The sequence below is a fragment of the Aythya ferina genome, assembly GCF_964211825.1.
Source record: "Aythya ferina genome assembly, chromosome: Z".
Taxonomy (NCBI): domain Eukaryota; kingdom Metazoa; phylum Chordata; class Aves; order Anseriformes; family Anatidae; genus Aythya; species Aythya ferina.
In genome coordinates, this window is record NC_140299.1 from 85,595,838 (window position 1) to 85,617,409 (window position 21,572).

At 55.3% G+C, this 21,572-nt stretch overlaps 3 protein-coding genes across 4 annotated transcripts; all 3 read right to left on the bottom strand.

Annotated features, from left to right (window-relative positions):
- Positions 1 to 1,498: 1,498 nt before the first annotated feature.
- LOC311427325 (maestro heat-like repeat-containing protein family member 6) lies at positions 1,499 to 4,208 on the bottom strand. 2 transcript variants are annotated; one of them, XM_084504638.1, is made up of 5 exons: positions 4,106 to 4,208; positions 2,925 to 3,026; positions 2,410 to 2,512; positions 2,033 to 2,092; positions 1,499 to 1,855 (listed from the first exon to the last, which is right to left on the bottom strand). In XM_084504638.1, the coding sequence occupies exons 1-5, from the start codon at positions 4,184 to 4,186 to the stop codon at positions 1,665 to 1,667; spliced, it is 537 nt and encodes a 178-aa protein (XP_084360764.1). In that variant the 5' UTR covers positions 4,187 to 4,208; the 3' UTR covers positions 1,499 to 1,664. The 2 variants fall into 2 exon arrangements, with proteins under 2 accessions (XP_084360764.1, XP_084360765.1); XM_084504639.1 differs by lacking the exon at positions 2,033 to 2,092.
- Positions 4,209 to 4,418: 210 nt separating this feature from the next.
- On the bottom strand, positions 4,419 to 7,657 carry LOC311427357 (maestro heat-like repeat-containing protein family member 7; the record flags this gene model as incomplete). Its single annotated transcript, XM_084504668.1, has 7 exons — positions 7,608 to 7,657; positions 6,842 to 7,029; positions 6,616 to 6,753; positions 5,738 to 5,852; positions 5,467 to 5,607; positions 4,762 to 4,938; positions 4,419 to 4,469 (listed from the first exon to the last, which is right to left on the bottom strand). The coding sequence occupies exons 2-7, from the start codon at positions 7,015 to 7,017 to the stop codon at positions 4,419 to 4,421; spliced, it is 798 nt and encodes a 265-aa protein (XP_084360794.1). The 5' UTR covers positions 7,018 to 7,029; positions 7,608 to 7,657.
- Positions 7,658 to 7,983: 326 nt separating this feature from the next.
- On the bottom strand, positions 7,984 to 12,787 carry LOC311427358 (uncharacterized protein; the record flags this gene model as incomplete). Its single annotated transcript, XM_084504669.1, has 11 exons — positions 12,319 to 12,787; positions 11,636 to 11,727; positions 11,299 to 11,409; positions 10,941 to 11,026; positions 10,377 to 10,488; positions 10,045 to 10,131; positions 9,775 to 9,879; positions 9,486 to 9,666; positions 8,833 to 8,924; positions 8,197 to 8,344; positions 7,984 to 8,012 (listed from the first exon to the last, which is right to left on the bottom strand). Exons 1-11 carry the CDS (start codon positions 12,473 to 12,475, stop codon positions 7,984 to 7,986), a joined length of 1,200 nt encoding a protein of 399 aa, XP_084360795.1. The 5' UTR covers positions 12,476 to 12,787.
- Between the last annotated feature and the right edge of the window lie 8,785 nt (positions 12,788 to 21,572).

Here is a 21,572-nt window from a genome sequence, read left to right on the forward strand (position 1 = left end):
TACCTGTCCCCTGCTGGTGGTTCTGCGGAGTCCTGCCTTTAGGCACAAAGACCCAGGACCAGCCCTTCAGAAACCCACACTGGCTACTTCTGATCCCTCCGTTTTCTCGCATGTCAGCTGCAGCGCCTTCCCTGGCCCAGGCTCAGTGCTCATCACAGCAATGGCTGACATCCCAGCAGAAGCCAGCCCGCTCTCTTTGGGCGCTACCTCAATGCATGACTTTGCTCACTTTGGCCCCTCCAGCTCTCTCCCCACTCCCGGTGCAAGGACGGAGTGAGAGAGCAGCTGTGTGGTGCTCAGCTGCCCACTGGGCAGCCAGCATGGGGCACGAAGGATTTGAGATAACAGCATCACTGGCGATCACCTGATTTTCACCTACGTAGAAGCAAGCAGCTCCAACGCAGCCATGTACCTACTGCTCCATGGGATGCTACTATGCAGTCTAACCCCTCATGGTTCTGAACTACCCCTGCTGATAAGGATGTGACCTCCTGTAGCACTGAGGTGATAGAATCTGCCGGAACATTAGTAATTTGCTCCACTGTAGCGGACGTTTAGTAAAGCATGTTGTGTTAAAGGATAAGGAAGTTTGGCAGGACCTAAACCCCCTTGCGTTCCAACTTGTCCTCAGATATCAGAGGGGCTGGGGGTGGCTGGGTTTGGATTCTGAGCGATGCCCTGTTTGGAACTATAAATCCAGTTGTATTCAATAGACTAAATGATCGTGATCATGGATGCACATATCGTGTAATACACTTTCAGTCTAGTAAATGACTGGTGTAGTTTATTGGAGCAACACGAGCACAGGTTCTTTTGGATTGCCGCTGATGAAGACTCTGTCTGCAAAGCACGTGCAAATACCAAGAATATGACTAACACAACCAGCTACATATACGTTAACTTGTGGAACAACTCTATAGAGAATGTTAGGTTTCCCAGGGAAGCACTCGCTGTAACTGAGGGTTCAGACCTCACCCTGTAGGCATCCCTGTAGGGGGGAAGAGAGGTTCAGCACGGCAGCCTTCGGCTGATGCCAGGAGTCAGCGACGTCCTCCCTACTTGTCTGTGGTGGTGTCTTCCCCAACATTTTCCTCTCTTGAGCCCTTTTTTTACTATGTTCCTGCTTTTAGGTAGTGAGCGACTCAAGTCATATGCGCCTTTGTTGTGACTGGTATACATTTTCCTGGCTTTTGTTTTTGCTCAGGGAAATTCAGAGCGTGTGCTCAGTGAGAGGTAGTTGCACCTTGGAGGCGGGTAGCCTTGGGGATGGAGGTGTATTTTGGCACTGTAGTGAGATTATAATGAGCAAAGTTCATCCAGAGGACATGAGTAGGTTGTCAGTTAGACTCAGGGCTGGTCATGTAATCTCTCAGTTCCGTACCATCAGGCTCACTCTAAAATCGCGCTGTTCCTAGCAAAATGGCCCGACGCCCAGGAAGGCAAAGGCGGTGGGTTGCTCTAACACGCTGTGGCCAGGGAAGCAAAAGCTTTCCTTCCTCTTGGTTTCACAGCCTAGCAGAGCAGCTTGGTGCCGTGGAGTTTTCTAACCATTCAGTTTTCACACAAAAAAATGACACGTTCAAGCAGTGAAGAAAGAGGGCTGTTTCTTTGGGGAAAGTCCAGCAGAGAGGTTACTCGGCGGGGCCCGAGGGCTGGAGCTGGGCTCAGCACTGAGCACAGCTGCAGCAGCATAGCCAGCCAGCTCTCGGGACACGGGGCCTCCTCTCCCACACCCTCCGGAGCCGGTAACGTAGTGCTTGCAGGCTGAATGTGGAGGAAGTTCTCAGGACCAGGATGGTTTCAGTCACCAGGGAGGAGACCGAAGGGCTGCTGTAGCCCTCCATGCTTCTCAGGGCTGACATGGAAAGGAACAGAGGGCAGCTCAGAGCCTGTATCACTGGGAAGCACGCCCAGGAACCCCTCCTGCCAAGCCCACCCCACCTCCTCAGCTGGGGCAGGGGTTGCAGCTCACTGCCCAGGGTCTTTTCTCCTCCCAGACAGTTCGTGCTGATACCCCACTGCCCTCACTCACCCTCGATGATGTTCTCTAGCTTCTCCTTGCGCCCATCCACCAAGTGCTGCCCGGCAAGCCCTAGGTACACACGGCCCATCACAGATCCCGCTGGCCAGCTCGCCCCAGACACAGTCCCCCCCTCAACATCCCTGCCGGCTTGGCCATGTGTGCCCAAGTGTGACACCACCCAAGGAGGCTGTGAGGCACTCGCTAAGCTTCCCACCAGCAACCACTGCATGGGCAGGGGGTGGCCGAGGGCAGCAGGGAGCCCCCACAGGCACTCCAGGCCCACTCTGAGCCGGCAGTGCTCTGCAGCCACGTGGCTGATTCAGCAGCAGCTGGGGCTGCGGCCAAGCTGCTGTGGGGCACAGAGGGCCCATGGGGTTGTGACTCACCAATGAACCTGATGGCCGCCTCTTGCAGGGGCTCCTGGGGGCTCCACAGGTATGGCAGGCTCTGGCACAGGTAGTCATCCACTCTGCTGCTGTGCCCCACCAGCTGGAAGAGAATAGTACATGTGGATGGGGCTGGTGCAGCCTCGCCCCTTGGCCAGGCCAGCCCTGTACGTGGGACTGGCTTCCCCTGCTGGGATAGCCTGATGCCCAAGCAGCAGCCAGCTGGTGCTGGGGCCAGGCTTTGGAGGGAGCAAGGGGCAGGCTGCTGAGGTGCCACCCCTCTGCCAAGGGTCAGCTGTCGGTATGCCTGGGACCTGGGAGAGCGACGAGGCTGTCAAAGAGCCTGTACTGCTACGTGCCGGGGCGTGGGGGTAGGGGTGCGTGTATGGCTGCAGGCTGGGGGCTCTGGCCTGCAGCAGTGGCTAGAGGCAAGGGTAGCCACCCTGCACCCTGGGCCAGGGCTGGCAGGCCTTGTCTGGGCCAGGTTTTGGGAGCCCTCGGGCAGTTGTCCTTACCAGGCACTTGCCAATCCTCTGTGGCTGCGCTGTCTCCAGCAGGTTCCTGAGCTGCTTCCACTTCAGGAGCTTGGCAGCACCAAGGAGGGCTTCCCGAGAGGCCTGCAGAGCAGCAGAGAGTGGGAGATGAAACCACTGCGCATTGGACAGGCCCTGGTTGTCCTGCACCTTGGCGAGGCTTGGGGGCTTTTCTGGCCCTTGCTGGGGAGGTGCAGCAGCTGGGGAAGGCATCTGCCAGAGGGTTCAATGCTCGGGCAGAGGTGTGGGGCAACCACCAGCTCCGGCACTTCATGCTGCTGGGGCTGCAGGACAGAAGTCCCCCAGAGCTGCTCATCTGCAGCCAAGGCCAGCAAGCAGGTGAAGCGCTGCAGTCACTGATTCACCAGGGCAGGAGGCAGCCAGGGACGCCACGCACGGGGACCCCAGCAGGCTGTTCCCTAGGGCCTGGGCTCCAGAGCCCGCCACCGCGGACACAGGGCCAGACCCCTGCCCTGGCTGCGGCTCCCTTCCCAGGCTGGCAGCCATGCTGGCTCCTGCAACCCCTGGCAGGGGCTGCACCCTTCTGCGTGGCCCAGGGCAGCCTGCAGGCCAGGGTTTCTGCAGTGAGCACGCTGGCGGCTCCAGGGTGCTCATGCCCAAGAGAGCAAAGGAGCATTCAGCCTAGGCATCTGGCGGGTCCCTGTGCATAACATGGGGTCGACAACTGTTGGGCACCTCACCACTGGCCTCAGACACCTGCAGGCACAGCTGGCATGCCCGTGAAAACTCTAGTGCCTAGGTATCTGTGGCTACGCAGCACTGCTGAGCACAGCTGGGAGCAGGCAGGGCAGGTCTGGAAAATGTCCGTGCCCACCTTCTTGGCCCATGACAGCTCTGGGGCTGCAGGAAGCCTCCCAGTGGGCTTTTCTGTGGAGGGCTGCATGCGGGGCTGGATGTGGGGCAGGGAGAGGCCCCTCCACTCTGGCCCTCTGTGCAGGCGGAGGTGTAGTAGGGGCAAAATGGCTGTGGTGGGCCTGGTGCAGGCACAGAGGGGCTCTGCACCTTTCTTTTGGATTCGGGAGCTTTGGCCCTGAGGTGAGGCACATTCAGAGGGAGCCTTGCTAACAGCCCATGCCCCTAATGCTCAGGCCCTCCTGAGGGGTGTTGCCCCCTCAAGTGAATGCTCAGCTTAGTGTCCCCACCTCAGCCACACGCTGGTCCTGGTCATGCAGGTGGAAGAAGAGGGGGAGGATGGTGCTCTGCACTTGCTTCTTCATCTCCATCTTATGGGTGCCCTCTGCAACCTCCATGGCATCCTTGCAGAGAAGAATGGAGAGCTCTCTCATGCAGCTGCACTCCTGGTGAGACAGAACAAGGGAGGACCTCAGTCCAGGCTCTTCCGAGCTCACAGTGAGCAAGGGGTCGGTGTGGCAGACAGGGAGACACACGCTCCTGGCTCTTACTCTGCAGTGAGCTGTGGCAGGTAGGCCAAGTGTGTGGGCAGTGCAAAATGGCTCAAGACACAGGAAGGGCAAGGCAGTGGGTTGCAGATGGTCCACCCTGGGGCTGGCAAGGGGACACATGGCAAGGGGAGAAGCGGCCATGGGCAGCAAGGGGCTGAGGAGAAGTTGCCATTGTGGAGCACACATCTGCAGGGCTCTGCACAGGGAGGGGCTGCCCCAGCAGGAGAGCCCAAGAAGCACCAAGCAAAACGTTTCCAGCACGTGCCCAGGGATCGTGGTGGGCGAAGAATTCGCAGGCCAGTGAGACACGCGGAGAGGGACGCACCACCCCCAGGCCACATTCACGTGCCCCGTGGCCACGCTAGCCAAACCTCCTGCTTGCCCACCAGACTTACGTTTTCAAAGAGGGGCAGGAGCCTGTCAGGCAGCTGCAGAGCGATGGGGCCAGCCACTTGCCCATCTGCTAGGCGCAGAGTGTTGCGGAGGACAGTCACGGCCTTCATACTGATGTCGCTGTTGGCATCCTGCAGTTGCTGCACGACCTCTGGCAGCAGGTCTTGCAGAGTTACTGCCTACATGAAACACAGCAGTTCTGTTTCAGAAACACCGAAGACCATCCTGGCAGAAGCCCTTTGCTTACAGCAGGCACAGCCCAGAGCAGAGGTCTGTCTCCAGGAGCGTGCTGAGGCCCCTTCAGACAGAAGGCTGCTGCCTTGGGTTGCAGAAGTAGCCACTTGTGTCAGCCTGGCGCTGTGCGGGGCCTCATCTTCCCAACCTCAGCAGGATGACTGCTCTGGGTAGAGTGCTCCTGCAGCTGAGGCAGCCCTGCGCTGGCTGGCCTGGGGCCTGGCATTGACCTCTTTCTGGCACAGCAGGAGGTGCCTTTGAGCGGACACTGGTGCCGCTCTCCTCGTGCTGCACAGTCCAGGCAGGGGCTGCCCAGAAGCGCTCAGGGGCTGATGAAGAAGGCAGTGAGAGCAGTGGAGCCACTACCGCCCCTCCCGATTCTTGGCAAAGTCCAAGCAAGCCTCTGCGGGCAACAGCACCTGCAGCCCAGCCCCAGGCGGATGCCGCCACTTGGCCCAGATGCCCCCACTCACCATCTTGGGTCTCGTAGACAGCGTGACGAGGCTTGTAACCGCCATCCCACGCAGCACCGAGGACTGACTGTGCAGGTGTGAATGAAGAATGTCTGGGATGCAGGCATTGACAAGCTGCTCAAAGTCTACGCAGTCCAGCAACTGAAAGACACCCAGCAGCCCAGTGAGAGCCTGGCCCAGCCGGCAGGACTCCTGGCAGCACGCTGAATCTGCCAGAGAGCCCAGAGTTTCAAGGCACCTTGGAGAGGCACCGCTTGCTGCTAGGCCCTACCTCCATGAAGACAGCCATGGCGGTGATCTCCTTGTGCTTCTGTCTCTGGCGGAGACATATGACTGCCTCTTCAAACGCCGAGGCACCGAAGAGCGGTGCTTTGCTTCGCAGAGCCCTGGCCAGGGGAAGAACGCATTGGTAGTACCAAGCTGGGCAAACAAACCTCCTTGGGACTGTGCTTTCAGCGCTAGCTGTTATCCCATGGGCCAGACCAGGGCAAGGCTTGCATTTCTGCACTCTGCTTCAGCAGCTGGTGCCATCCACTTGAGGAGAGGCCGCCCGCCCTTCACCACATACCTTGCCTTTGCAAACATGGAGGGTGACGAGCACAGATGTGCTCGATTCACTGAGGGATGCCCTGCCTACACACAAGTTGTGGCCTTCCAACAGATGCCATTTCCTGACCACTTTGGATCCCCAGGCCACTGAGCCTTCCCGCGCTCTCTGGCCACCCTTCCGGCTGCTCTGCCACACAGCTCCAGTGCAGGCTGTGGCATTGCCTGCAGAGCCAGCCCCAGCACTCTCCTGCACCACTGGTCCCCGAGGAAGGAGTGCATTGGAAGGTGACAGGTCCTGCGAGTCCTCCTCTTGCACTGGGCAAGAGCAGCCCTTCACCAAGGAGCTCTCAGAGGCAGCAGCATGGAAATCATAGAATGAATCGTAGAATGGCTCGGGTTGGAAGGGACCTTAAAGATCAAAGAGGCTACTTCCCCTGCCGGTCTCTCCTGAGATCCCTCAGTCACCAGCACTGAGGGTCAACGCTGTCCCTCGGACCCCTGGGGACACCTCACCAGCCACGAGGAAGGGGATCACGTGGGGCCCTCCACCTCTGGGGGAAGAGTGCCAGGGGAGACAAGGACAACTGATGAGGCAATCACCTAGTCAGCACAGCAACACCTGTGTGGAAGGTCTCATGTCTTAAAAGCGTGTCCCAGCCACCCTGCGTCTGGATGTCTTCAACCAAAGTGGCACCCCCCACGTGTTGGAAAAGAGCTCTCATGGTCATCACCGCAGTCCTGCATGCAGAGCACAATGCGCGTCACATGTGGCGCCCCAGCGCTGGCTCCGGCCTGGGGCACAGACCTGGCAGAGGGGATGGAGCACCTGAGAAAGATGCCTGGAGGCCACATGCACTCCCCCATCTGACTGCTGCTCCTGCTGAAGTCCTGCAGTGTGCACTCATGGATGAAGGAGATCTGGAAGAGCACGGCAATGTAGAGCTTGTGGAAAAGTGAGTGCGCAATGTTTTTGCTGGAGGGCAGCTGGAAGATCTTGTTCATGGCACTGGTTACCTGCAGAAAACAGTCAGGTGCAGCTCTCAGTGCACAGGTGTCCCTGCAGCACTGCCAGAGCTTGCGGGTTGGGGGGTGAGGGAGGTGGGGGTGGGGCGTCGCTCTGAGCTGATGGAGGCACCGGGCCAGAGCCCGCTGCCTGGCTGCCTGGCCTGGGGCCCAGCCCCAGCGGCTCCCTGGGTTCGTCTCTGCTTTGTGGCATGGGCAAGCCAGCTTTTCGTGTCCAGAGCAAAGGGCCCAGCAGGCCCCGGGGGTCTTGCCAGCTGTCCTCAGCTCCCTGGGCCAAACCTTGCAGCCTGCTTGGGCCAGGCAGCTGCCCTGCCCGGGGCTGCCCAGCAAGGCAGGAGCAGGCGGGGAGGGAGGAGGACAGAGAGCGGCAGGGCAGGGGTGGGCTGCGTGCCTGTGCGCAGTGGGGCCCCAGCAGTGCATGTGGCCCTGCTGGGCTCTGGCTCCCAGCCCCCCTGACTGGGGAGCCCCAGGGAAGGCTGGCGTTTGGGGACAGAGGAAGAGGGGAGGAGGGGATGGGGAGGGGAGTGCAGCCCCACTGGGGGTGAGCGAGGCCTGGTCCAGGAACTCACAGCCCAGGAACGGACACAGTTGTGGTGTGGGCCAAAGCCATCGTGCCCAGGCCCTATGTATTGCATCAGCAGCTTTCTCAGCACGTCCTCTGCAACGCAGGGCTCGGAGACCATCGTCTGCCACATGGCCGTGGCAACCCTGCAGAGACAAAGCATGCTGTCGATGGGGCCACCCCAGCCACTGCCCCTTGGCCTGTGCCGGCCCTGAGGGTCCTGAGCTGTGCCAGAGGTGGGTGGGTGGGCCCTGTACCTATCGCACCACGGGAAGACCTCCAGCAGGCCCTGGACCGCGTGCTCAGGGTGCAAGGAGGTGATCTGGAAAAGGGTCCTCTTCAGGATGTCCAGGAGTGATTCCTTGCTGACCGACGCCAGGTGGTCATGGATGATCTGCATGACCCGTGGCACCTGGAGGAGAGATGAGGGAGAATGGAGCGGAGCACAGCCATGGCCCCAGCTGCCACCAGCAAATGCTTCCCTCCTGTGGCTCTTTGCCAGCCCGAATGGCTGTCGGGGACTCCCAAGCCGTGGACCCGGGCCAGGGAGAACGGCCCCCGAGAGGGCAACAGCACAGGGCAATCTGTCTGCAAACTGCTAACCTCCTCCATCTGTGAGTCTGTGATCATATCCAACACGCGGGCAACCACCTTTGTGTCAGAGACCCTGGGGTGTGTCATGCCCTCCAAGATGGTGAGGATGAAGTCCGTCCTCTCGACAGGGAAGAGGAAGCTGCCAAATACCTGCGAGAGGGAAGACATGTCACACAGCCTGCCTTGGTGGCGGGCTGCAGCTGAGCAGCGAGGGCAGCTCTGGAGAGAGAGCCAGGGCAGTGCTGGCACTGTGCCCCCAGCACAGGCAGGAGCAAGAGCTGGCGTGGGCTTGCAAGGGCCGGCCTGGGCTGGGATGACTGTAGCCTCAGTGGCTGCGGAGAGGGAACTGCCCCGCAGGGTGAAGGCAGGTGGTGGAGGTCAGGGTCAGGGCACACTTGGCGGTGTGTAGGCAGCCAGGCCTTGTGGGTGGCCAGGACAGCTGGACCTGCAGTGCTGATGCTGGCCACTGACATTAGCCTTTGGCTGCTCCCTGCTGAGATATGGTGGGACCCTGCAGCCGGCTTGCTGGGAGGCTGTGACGGACCCTGCCTCCTGCCCGCAGTTCTTGGGGCACTGGTTCATCCAGGTCTCCTGTCAACCTCACAGCCAAGAATCCCAGGAAGGGAGGGGCTCATTACCGTCGGTTCGCTAGCAGCGTCCTTGGGCAGGAAGGTGCTTGGGCATTCCCGCTCCAGAAAGAGATACGGATAGGTAGGTGTCATCAGGTGGCCTGGGCAGCAAGGCAAACAGAGAGTGGGTGAGTGGTAGGAATGATGCAGAAGCTGCTGCTTGGAGAAGACAGCTGAGAACACCAAGCAGAGCTCTGATTGTGGCAGGGCGCTGTGTCTGTCAAAGAGGGGCACTCTGTGTTGGGTGGAGGGTAGGGGGTGGGGACAGGAGACATGCCAGGGAGGAAATGGGTCTTCTGTTGCAAGGGGGAGGAGGGCAAACCGCCTCGCAGTCTGCAGAAAGGCCAGAGAGTTTGGTCCGGCTTTCTGCTCTGAAGCAGGAGAGAAGCCCCACGATGCTGCTACTGCTACAGGCTCTCCAGTCCACTGGTTCTCAGGAGTGCTACTAAGCCACTGCCCCAGGGGACATCCTGCTGCTCCAATAGGGGCTGGGGGAGCCCCCTAGGGTTGGTGCAGCACGGCTGCTCCCCTGCTCCACCCTTGGAGGAATGTGCTGCTCTTTCCTCTAGCTGGGGAGGGCGGACAAAGCGGCGTATCACCATGCCTGGTCTTGACTGGGCCCTCGTGTCTGGAAGGTGCTAGCCCACCCCAGCCTCTCTTACTCTGTCGCACCATCACGATCCTGTGGATGGCGTGAAGAGCCTCTGCAGACCCACAGCTGATGTTCTCGTCCTCCTCGGCACAGCACAGGGTGAGGCACCCCATCAGCTGCCCCAGGAGTGGCACAGGCTTCGTCTGGAAGGTGCGAACGCTGACCGTGCCCACTCTGTTTGTGAACGAGTCCTGGGGTTGAGAGGATGGACAGTGGCAGCTTGGCTGAGCTAGTGCACTTGAGACAGCAGGAAGGGGTGAGGGAGTGCTTAGAGGTTGCCTGAACCACCAGCTCCTTACCTGCATCAGAGAAGTGGGGATCAGGGCCTCGCTCAGACTGGCAATCCTCCCCACGGCATACCGACGCTTTGCCACTTTCTCGGATCTTGTGAGGGGCAGCAGGGCCTGAGAAGAGAAAAGCTGCTGGTTTGCCTTGGGATGCAGTGGCAGCTCCCGTAGCGGCAGCTCTGCCAAGCGCCGGGCAGGGTTTACACAGCGTGCCCAGGCTTCTCCTGAACAAGAGAAGAGCCTGGAAAGGGGGTATAGCCCGTCGCGGCCTTGGGGACAGACCCGCAAGATGATCTCCAGCGTAGCGGCAGTGTAGTCCGATGAAGTACACACCAGCACTTCCAGCACGCTGTCCAGAGATTTCAGAATCTGTAAGGAAGACAGAGCGGGTGGTGCTTTTTTGTTGGTCCTTCCTCATGGGAAGCTGGCTTGAATGCCTGCTGCCTGAGGCAGGCCTCAGCTGCCCAGTGGTGCCAGCAACCTGCCCAGTGGTGTCTCAGGATCTCCGTTGTCTTTCTGTTTCTCCCGTGGTCTTTCAGCAGCCAAAGCTAACTAGGAAAAAGTGCGCAGGAACTGACTGGCAGCAGGCTCTCTGTAGCTCACTCGCTGCTTACCTCAGCATAAAGTGAAGCATCCAACTTGCCCCTCTCCGTCTCTGAAGCAAGAGAGCCAATGGCGTTGATGCAGGGGCCGAGGTGCTGTGACAGCAGTGCTAGGTTCTCTTTGCTGCAAGGAGAGGAGAGAAGGTGCCCATTGGAGGCTGGCACTAGGAGCAGTGCCCAGATGCCCTGGGAAGGTGACCGTAGATGTCAGGGCCTGGGGTCACCAGGTGGGACCCGTACTGGGTGGGCAAGGCTTGTGTGGAGGCATCTTCTCCCTCTCCCGTGCTGCTCAGCCAGGGATAGAGGGCAGTCATGGCATGCAGTGCACAAAGCCCTTTCCAGCTCCTGCCTCTCTCCCTTCAGGGAAAAAAGCTGGGAAGGGAGACAATGGAGAGCCCCTGCCGGCACTGCCGGCTGGCTCTGCTGGCATGGCACCCTCTGCCCTCCTATCTGGTGCAGGGGAGAGCTGAGGCCCTAAGACAGAGCACCAAAGTCCTGCCCGGGTGGGGGAAGCCCGCTGCTGTCAGGCCCATGCTGTGGAGAGGCCCTGGCCAAGCCAGGGTATGGGGCAGGTACCTCCTTTCAGTGATGGCATACGCAGCTTGCCAGCCCAGGAGCATCACAGTGCGCAGGTGGTCGAAGGGAGACTTAGGCAGTTGCATCTGGAGAGAGACAACATGGTCAGGATGGGACACGGGAAGCTGCCAGGGGCTGGCACTGATCTGCAGGGCAGGCAGAGCGTTGCTGGCACTATACCAGCATTGGCGTCAAGACCCGGGGGGTTAAGGGGGGCACAGGCCAGGCTGCTCTGTGCCCACAGAGGCCCGTCCCACCCTCCCCTGTGTGCAGAAACCCCTGTGCTGTTCTGACTGCTGGGCTGGTGCCCGGACAGCTCACCCTTCCCCCCTCCCCGCCCCACTGGGTATCCCCTCACCTTCTTCTCCACTCCCAGCTCGTCGCTGGGCAGGTACATGTATGTCCTCTCCATCCTGGTGCTGCAGATGGTGCGGATCGAGGCCAGAAACTTCAGCTTCCAGTCCTCTTCCTGACAGTCAGGGAGCAGAGAGACAAATAGGGAGGGTGAGAGGGCGGCGACATGGCCAGCAGGGCCACTGCACCACAGGGGTGCAGTGATGGCACAAGGGGCCAGGAGGGCAGCAGCTCAGCACAGCCAGCAGCCCTCCAAAAGCCTGTGTGTGGGCAGCAAACACGGCAGCCCCCAGCTGGGAGAAGCAGGCTGAGCCTCACGCACTGACAAAGTCTGCAGTTACCATTTTGGTGCCAGTGAGAACAGCCCAGAAGTAGTCACAGGCTTCCACGTCCTTGGGCTCCGGAGACATGACGGAGGCAGCAGAAGCATCATCTGATTAAAAAAGAATGGACAGAGCTGTAGGCGGGGCAGGAGGCAGAGGGAAGAGCCATGCCCTCTCTTGAGCCCTGTGCCCACCGCCCTGCCGACTGCAAGCCCTGGGTCGGAGCACTGATGCCCCCTTTCCTCAAGGTTGCCGCTGGCAGCAGAGCAGGAAAGGTCCCTGTCCTGCAGCACTCCTGCCGGGTGAGCAGCCTTCTGCTGCCTGTCCCCACAGCAAGAGCTGGGTCCCCTCCACTCTCTCCCGCTGGGAGCCTCCCCTGCTGCCAGGGGAGGCTGTGCTGGGGCTGGCTCCTGGCTCACAGCTGCCCTGCCCTTCAGGAGCCGGCATGCCCCCCGCCGGCTGTACCCCTCTGCTGATGTTCCAGGGAAACGGGCTCCTGCTGCAGAACAGGGTGCACTCGCTGACTTTGGTCCCGTCCAGCCCGCTGGGGACCCTCGCTCGCTTGGCTTCCTCAGTTGTGGCAGTGGCATGGCAGTGCCATGCTGTGGCACCCGTCCCTGGTGGAGCCCCGACTCCAGCCTGCTGGTGAGCCTGGAGCCTGGGGCCAGGCTGGACGGGCCCAGCAGTGCCTGCGTACTTACCCCTCTGAAGCACATGGGTCTCCCACGTAGAATATGCAGCAGATCTGCTATCCTTCTCAGCATTCAGGATCTCGGGGACAAGTAATAGCAGCCCCGCCAGGGCAAAATCGTCAGTGCCCCTTTGGCAAGGAGCCGCACGACTCGTGCACTGTCCCATTGTAATCCTCGTGGACACTGTGGGGCTGCCCTGCTGGTGCTGGGTAGTTGTAGCTGTCCCAGGGGTGAGTCAAAAAGGGCTCTGCTGTGATGTCACCCAGGACAAAAGGGGGACGCTGTCTCCAGGGCGGAGGGCGTGAGGCCCAGGCACCTGACTCCTCTCAGATGCCACAAGGCCGCTGTGAGATGGGGAAGATACTAAAACTTATCCAAATTAGTATTTAGCTACATATATGGTAAAATATCCTAATTATAAGGATGTAGATGAGAACCTTATGAGCAGCAGATGTAAAAAGGAAGATATCGCTCAAGGCCAACGGGTGAGGGAAGGACGAACAACTTGTTGGCAGGAAAGAAAGCAAAGATAAACAAAAAACTTCTACATGCTGTCCAGCAGCAGGTCCAGGTCCAGAAAGGTAAAGAGAGTTTAACCTGCTCTTCCTCACTGCCTTCAACCTGAAAGACCTCTGCCCACGACCACCAGGCTACGCTGCGCAGGTGCAACCGGGAGGAGCTAAGGGCGGGGAGTATGGAAATGAGTACTTGGAAGAGGTCTGCCTTTTGGGGAAATCAATGAATATGTATGAGAGCTCGTGTAATATGTAACAGTATTCGTGTATAAAATTGTGAGAGACGAGCGGGCAGGTGTGCACTTTTTCAGGGAAGCCATTCCCAGTGCGCCTGGTGCACCGCAATAAAGTGTACCTACTTTACAACCCTATGGTTGTGGAGTCTTTTCCGCGCGTCACCTGTGTGCCCTCACACCCTCTTGGGACCACCCTGTGGCTCTGTGGCGTGTCCCAGAGCGCCAGTGTGCCTGAAGGACCTCCCTTTGTCTTCATGGGCACACCAGAGCCTTGCCTCTCCCACTCAGTGGCCAGAGCAGCCATGGATGTGACCTGGCAATCCTGGGAGACATTCTGACAGCAAAGGTCTGCTAAAACACTGGCAGACACAACTGCCAGTCAGCCTGCAAACTGCTAATCCTTGAGAAGGCCCAAGTGGCCCCTTGGAACTTTGGCTGTGCACCTAAGAAGCAGAAACCTCCTGAGCGACCACTGATAAGGGCAAAAAGGAGGAGCTCTAACAGCACTTCATTGTCTGAAAAGGTGAATATACTTTGGGAAAGTGTGGACATGGACACCTTCTGGGCCACTTTCCCTGCTTGTTCTACCCTGACCCCACAGCTTTTAGAACAGGGAGAAGCCCCTGTCTGCAGGGTCTGCAGAGAAACTTCTGTAATTTGAGTTGTTTGGATTGTGAGGAACGTGATCTCCACACAAGGGTGCCTTCTGGTTGCTACTGAGCAATCTAGAAAGTTCTCTAGTGCCACATAGGAGTAAATAACACTGTCAGCCTTCAGCTTGGAGGCAGATGTGGCGATGACACCCTAGTATCCTGCCAAGTGTTGCCATCACGGCTAACTTCTTTTGTTGGTATCAAAACTTACCAGTTCTTTTGTGATCTCTTGCTAATCATTAATCCTTCCTGTGATAATACTACCCTGGCCACACCGCTGAGTGTGTGAGGCACAGATGCTCTCTCCCACTTTCTGCAGTTTTTGGCATATCACATTTACATCCTTTCCCTCACGCTGAAATCTCTTTCAGTGCCAGGAAGTGCTTTGCAAAAAAGCCTCTACATTGCATTTTCCGTCCTTCTGAAAACGTGGTCACACATCCAATAGACAGAGAGAGCGAGCACAATTTAGAGCACATCCAAAAATCCTGCCCATAGGGAGACATTAGAAAACACCTGTGACTTTGGCTTTGGAACTGGAAATGGCACATTTTCAGAGTCCTGGGGTGACTAGTGTCATCATGTGCTCTGATCTCACCGCCTAGTCCTGCTGGCCACGCTAGTTCTCATGCCGTCCAGGATGAGACACCTGGGCACGCTGCTGGCTCACGTTCAGCCAGCCATCAACCAGCATTCCCACGTCCTTTTCTGCTGGGCACACTTCCAGCCACTCTTCCCCAGGCCTAGGCGGCTGCATTAGGTTGCTGTGAACCAAGAGCAGGAGCCAGCACTTAGCCTTGTATAGCGGCACGAGATTGAACTCGGCCCATCGATCCTTTAACCCGGCTGGCAGCTAAGCACCACACAGGTGCCTGTACTGGGCTGGAGTGGCCGCAGGGGCTGGAGTGGTAGCAGTGCTGCACCTGGCCCTTGCTGGGGAGGTGCAGCAGCTGGGGAAGGCATCTGCCAGAGGGTTCAGTACTCGGGCAGAGGTGTGGGGCAACCACCAGCTCCGGCACTTCATGCTGCTGGGGCTGCAGGACAGAGGTCCCCCAGAGCTGCTCATCTGCAGCCAAGGCCAGCAGGCAGGTGAAGCGCTGCAGTCACTGAGGCACCAGGGCAGGAGGCAGCCAGGGACACCACGCACGGGGACCCCAGCAGGCTGTTCCCTAGGGCCTGGGCTCTAGAGCCCGCCACCGCGGACACAGGGCCAGACCCCTGCCCTGGCTGCGGCTCCCTTCCCAGGCTGGTGATGATGCTCTTTTTCTTTCCCTCAATGATGTTCTTTAGCTTCTCCTCATGCCCATCCGTCAAGTGCTGCCCAGCAAGCCTTAGGTGAGGAGCCACAGTCCTCAGGGGCTGCCTTTGTGTGACTTAGGGGGGCACTCCTGGCTCCAGCAAAGCCTCATTAGCTGCCCTCGTGAGGGCTGCCGGCTTCTGGTGGTTCCCTCAGCTACTTTGATGGCTGCACACTGTGATCCCCACTCCACTGTGGAATACATCTGCCCCAGAGCCGATCGCCTCAGGCGAGTGACTGTTAGATGGCGGTTAACAGTGCTCACAACAGAAGGCTTTTCATCGTCCACAAATTCCTTTAGCTGCCATTTCACAGCTCCACTTACAAAGGGAGCCCGAGCTTTCTCTCTCCCCTAAGCACAGCCCTAACCGACGCGCGGAAAAGACTCCACAACCATAAGGTTGTAAAGTAGGTACGCTTTATTGCGGTGCACCGGACACACTGGGAATGGCTTCCCTGAAAAAGGTGCGCGCCTGCCCGCTCGTCTCTCACAATTTTATACACGAATACTGTTACATATTACATGAGCTCTCATACATATTCATTGATTTCCCCAAAAAGGCGGACCTCTTCCAAGTACTCATTTCTATACTGCCTGCCCTTAGTTCCTTCCGGCTGCGCCTGCGCAATGTAGCCTGGTGGTCGTGGGCAGGGGTCTTTCAGGATGAAGGCAACGAGGAAGAGCAGGTTAAGCTCTCTTGACCTTTGTGGACTTTGACCTTCTGTTGGACAGTGTAGGCCTTTTTTGCTTGTCTTTGCCTTGTTTCCTGCCAACAAGTTGTTCATCCTTCCCTAATGAGTTGTTCATCCTTCCCTCACCCGTTGGCCTTGAGCGATATCTTCCTTTTTACATCTGCTGCTCATAAGGTTCTCGTCTACATCCCAGATAATTAGGATATTTTACCATATATGTAGCTAAATCCATCAATGCAAAATGGACTTCCTTTACCGGATGCGGGGGAAACCTTGTTACAAAAGATGAGGAAAAGGCGGAGGTGCTTAATGCCTTCCTTGCCTCAGTCTTTAGCGGCAATATCGGTCGTTCTCTGGATACCCAGTACCCTGAGCTGGTGGAAGGGGATGGGGAGCAGAATGTGGCCCTCACTATCCATGAAGAAATGGTTGGCGACCTGCTACGGCACTTGGATGTGTGCAAGTCAGTGGGGCCGGATGGGATCCACCCGAGGATACTGAGAGAACTGGCGGAGGAGCTGGCCAAGCCGCTTTCCATCATTTATCAGCAGTCCTGGCTATCGGGGGAGGTCCCAGTTGACTGGCAGCTAGCAAACGTGACGCCCATCTACAAGAAGGGCCGGAGGGCAGACCCGGGGAACTATAGGCCTGTCAGTTTGACCTGAGTGCCAGGGAAGCTCATGGAGCAGATTATCTTGAGAGTCCTCACGCAACACTTGCAGGGCAACCAGGCGATCAGGCCCACTCAGCATGGGTTTATGAAAGGCAGGTCCTCCTTGACAAACCTGATCTCCTTCTATGACAAAGCGACGTGCTTAGTGGAGGAGGGAAAGGCTGTGGATGTGGTCTACCTTGACTTCAGCAAGGCTTTTGACACCATTTCCCAAAGCCTTCTTTTTCTCTCCCTCTTCTGTGACTGAAGCGGCATTGAGGCACACGTTCCCCATTATGGCCTTTTCCGTATCCTTGCTGTATCTTGTGCTGTCTCAGTGGTCCTAGCACACACCACAAGGTAGCTTATAACTCATGAAATGCAAGCAATCCATGCTCAGTCCAGTCTCACATTTCCCAAAAGTTAAGTTCTTTCTGCCCAGCTTACAAACACTGCCTCTCCATTTCCCCCATCTGCAACATGTTCTGTACAGTTATCCATTTCTTAGTGAACAGCACTCGCTTCTGACTTAGGTGAATTCAGGTCTGTGCCAGGTTTTGCAGCATGTACCTCATTGCACGGAACTTCAACAACTTTCTTCATAACCTTCAGCTCACTGGGATGAGGGGTTGCTCTGCGCTGTAGGCCCTACCGAAGAAAAAGCACTCATGCAGAGCATGACATTTAACAATCAGAGGAATACGTGTCATACCTCAAGATTGAATCAGTTCAAATGACATGTTTTATCAGACCACTAGAGCCCAAGCTGGACATGAACAAAATGTCACAGAATCTGATGTGGACTTCTCTGCTATTACAGTGTGCAGCTGGGTACAGGACTTCATTCTGGTCTAACCAAAGCTCGCACAAGTTTGGTAGCACTCCCAGAGTTATCTGGCTGTAACAGAGCAGGGCAGTAGCAGTGTCACAGCAGTAGCAGTGTCAGTCCTTTCCAGGGGAGAAACTACTCTAGGATATTCCAAATCACACTAAAACTCTGCAAAACTCGATGTTACTGCTTTCACACCTCCTACAACCATTCACCAAATGGTTTATGAAACTAACATTTTGGTGTGCCACAATACTGCAGCAAATATGTTTGGAAGTGTCTGGGTTAGCATACTGGCTGCGGAAGCTCCCAACAGGAAACATGGAAGACAACAGGAAGGACTGTCCAGTAGCAAGGTTTTGGAAATGCTGGACCCACAGTAGAAATGTGTCTTTCTCCCCCTCCTCCCAGACATGAATAAAAGCTTTTGGTTAACACTGACAATCCCAACATGATATAGCAGCGCTATCAGCAATGGTAGACGTGTTCATAGTATTGCTCCTTTTGTTACCTGTAAACACAACACACACTGATGAGTGTTTGGTTTAGGAGTTAAAGCACCACTCGAGTGCTGTTCAAGCATCAGCCAACTGTTCTCACAAGCAGGCTGCAGCTTTGTGCATAGGAAGCTGCAAAATCTCTTCTGTCTCCCATTTTAGTTGGCTTTCTGCCAAAAAGCATTTCAGAACATTAAGAACAGGGTTCAGTAACAACTTGATCCACAACTGCAAAGGTAAATATCACTGGATTTCCCCCAGTGTCAAGACGAGCTGTAATTCAAGATTATGCACTGGCTCTCAGCGTACTTAGGTTTAGGCTTGGGTTCAGAGCCCTCCATGGAGGCACCCACCACATGCTAGGCTGACATCACTGTCAGGAACAACATGGAATGGTCCTGTACTTTCTAAAGGAGAAAATAAATTACGAAGGGAAATGCAGAAAGTCAGCCCAGCAGAAGTGAAAAACGACAGCTGGTGGCAGTGAAACACAGCAGAGAAATAAAGTACCAGACAAGAATTTCATTGGAAAGGAAAGATCTTTAGGCAGCTAGATAGCAACAAAGAATGCCTCAGAGCAAAGGGGCTTGGAAAAAGCAGAGCAAGGTGTGTATAAGGGTAGTAGAAAGTGAAACAGGGCCAACACGCAAAGAAAACATTACACTGGGAACAATGACTAGGCCATCCTGGGCAGATCAGAATCTTCCCAAACAACCTGAGGGTCTACTTCTTTGCATTTCAGACAAAACAAAACAAAACAAAACAAGAAACACTTCCAAAAAGGTACAGATGCTACCCCTACCAACCACCCATATTCCCTCCCCACCATCCCTCACCTACCAGTAATTCCAGGTCATTAGCACCAAGATCCAACTGTTCTAACTTGACAAGGAATGAGAGTGAACTGCAAGATACAAGGAATATAAAGGGGAAAAGAGAGGAAGAGGAAGAGGAAGAGGAAGAGGAAGAGGAAGAGGAAGAGGAAGAGGAAGAGGAAGAGGAAGAGGAAGAGAGAATGAGAGAGAGAGAGAGAGAGAAAGGAAGGAAGGAAGGAAGGAAGGAAGGAAGGAAGGAAGGAAGGAAGGAAGGAAGGAAGGAAGGAAGGAAGGAAGGAAGGAAGGAAGGAAGGAAGGAAGGAAGGAAGGGAGGAAGAGAGAAAGAGAGGAAGAGAGGAAGAAGGAAGGAAAGAAGGAAGGAAAGGAAAGGAAAGGAAAGGAAAGGAAAGGAAAGGAAAGGAAAGGAAAGGAAAGGAAAGGAAAGGAAAGGAAAGGAAAGGAAAGGAAAGGAAAGGAAAGGAAAGGAAAGGAAAGGAAAGGAAAGGAAAGGAAAGGAAAGGAAAGGAAAGGAAAGGAAAGGAAAGGAAAGGAAAGGAAAGGAAAACTAATAATACTGTGTACAAACAAGTGATGTACAATGCACCCGCTGACTGATGCCCAGGCTATCCCTAAGCAGCCAGACCCCCCACCCTGTCCAGCCCCCCATATAATTGTTCAGCATGATGCCATATGGTGTGGATTAGCCCTTTGGCCAATTTGGGTCAGCTGTCCTGGGTTTGTCCCCTCCCAGCTTCTTCTTCACCCCAGCCTGCCTGCTGGCAGGACGGAGCAAGAACCTGAGAAGTCCTTGGCTTAGTGTAAGAACTGCTCTGCAACAATTAAAACATCAGGGTGATACCAACGTTAGTCTCATACTAAATCCCAAACACAGCTCTGTAACCTGCCCTGATACTGACATCAGGCTGACGGGCCTGTAATTCCCTGCAAAGTCCTTCCAGCCCTTCCTGTTGCCTGGAGGCACGTCTGCCAGCCTGCAGTCCACTGGGGCCTCCCTCATCACAGTGGGCAGCAGAAGAGACCTGCTGCGCTCCTCCCTTGCCACGGGAGCCCCACGGCTCCCACTGTCCCCCCAGGCCACAGTGAGCTCCACAGCCTTTCCAAGGAGGCAGGAGCAGCTGGTGCAGCAAGGCTGCCTCTGCCCTCCGCAAGCAACCTCAGGGCCCCATATACAACAGCCTGGCAGCATGGCTCTTACCCTCCAAACCGTCACACAGGTAGTCATTGTGGGCTTACATATGATGTTACAAGCACCCTGAAGTCCATAGCACTAATATCTACCTCTCTGTGAATATAACAGGCCATCAAATTATGGTCCCTTCATTTCGTATTTCATGTTAACAGTTAATATGTCACTCAGTAGTCATGTAACTTATTTCTCTTGAGACCTAAGACAATATTAAATTACATCTCATGCTTCTTCTATATTTGTCAAGGTGGGTGATTTATGGACTAATGAACACATTTCATGTGAACTTTTACAATATTCACCTCAGTTTCATTTCCATACTCAATATGATGTTCATGAAGGTGCATGACTACAGGATTGCTTTTCTCCAGTTAATTAGAATTCAGAGCATTTCTCTAGGTTAAAAGCAAAGAGTATGCAGCCACTTATGTTAAAATTGTTGCCCTGATTTTCACTGCTAGTGATTTCAAATTCTTTTCAGGCTAATTGGTCTGCTTTTCACATTACTTAGCTTTCATCATCCCTTTGCACTTCATTTATAGCATATTCATTTTTTATATATCAGAATCCTACTCACTGCACTTTAGAAAACAGTCTTCCTGGCAGGGGAGAAGGAACAGAGGTCTATGAAATAGGATATAGCTAATGATGTAATTAGCAGTATACCAAGCTAGTACCAGACCCAAAGGATTATAAATTTTATAAATGTTTATAAATCTAGTTATCTGATTAATTTTATATTTTGGCTTTTGGTTTTGGTTGGATGGTTTATTGGTTGGTTTGGTTTGGTTTAGCTTGGTTTTGTTGTTGTTTTGTTTTGTTTTTGAGAAAGCCTGAGAAAGTCATAATTTTGATGAGGCTGAAACTCATGAGTGGTATATGGATAACTTTTCAGCCCAGGGAGGTTTGCATCTCTTTTTCCAGTGAGCTATTCATTCAAGAATAGCTCTAGAATAGTTGAGCTATTGATCAGCGTCCAGGTGATTTTTTATATTGTTTTTGCAGATGTGGAGGGATGAGGCATGTGCTACAGGGTAATGGATGCAGTGGAGTTCTCTGTAAAGGTGATCTAGTGTATAGTGTTGGAGAGAAGGCACTACAGTTGGTGACTACATGAAAATAGTTTTTGCTTGTTTGGAAGCTCTCTACAGGTACCTCAAAGGAGGCTGTAGCAAGGTGGGGGTTGGTCTGTTCTCCCACGTGCCTGGTGACAGGACGAGGGGGAATGGGCTAAAGTTGCGCCAGGGGAGTTTTAGGTTGGATCTTAGGAAGAACTTCTTTACTGAAAGGGTTGCTAGACATTGGAACAGGCTGCCCAGGGAAGTGGTGGAGTCACCATCCCTGGAAGTCTTGAAAAGACGTTTAGATGTAGAGCTTAGGGATATGGTTTAGTGGGAACTGTTAGTGTTAGGTCAGAGGTTGGACTCGATGATCTTGAAGTCTCTTCCAACCTAGAAATTCTGTGATTCTGTGTGATTCTGTGAAGATGCAAAGCAGGGCATGAAGTGGAATGTCAGCACCAGAGCCTACCTGAGCAAGTTAAGTGATGACCACCATGTTGAAACAGAGGTTATTTATTTGAGGGACTGGTGTGGCAGTTTTAAGTATTTCCCGTTTGGGTATTACAGGTGATGCCCAGTCCTCAGTGTGGGAGAATTATCCTTGGGGCAGGTGAATGGTTTGGGTAAAGGAGTGGGAGAGAGGAATCGCGGGAGGTAGATGCAGAGAATAGTCAGACTTGCTAGTGTCTCTGATAAGCACTGGCCTTGGGCAAGGTGGGAGTTGAGCAGCCTGCTTCCACTTCTCTCTTATACAGATGTTGTGGATGGAGGTCTGTAGGCTTGGTATGAGAGGCTACTGAGGGACGGT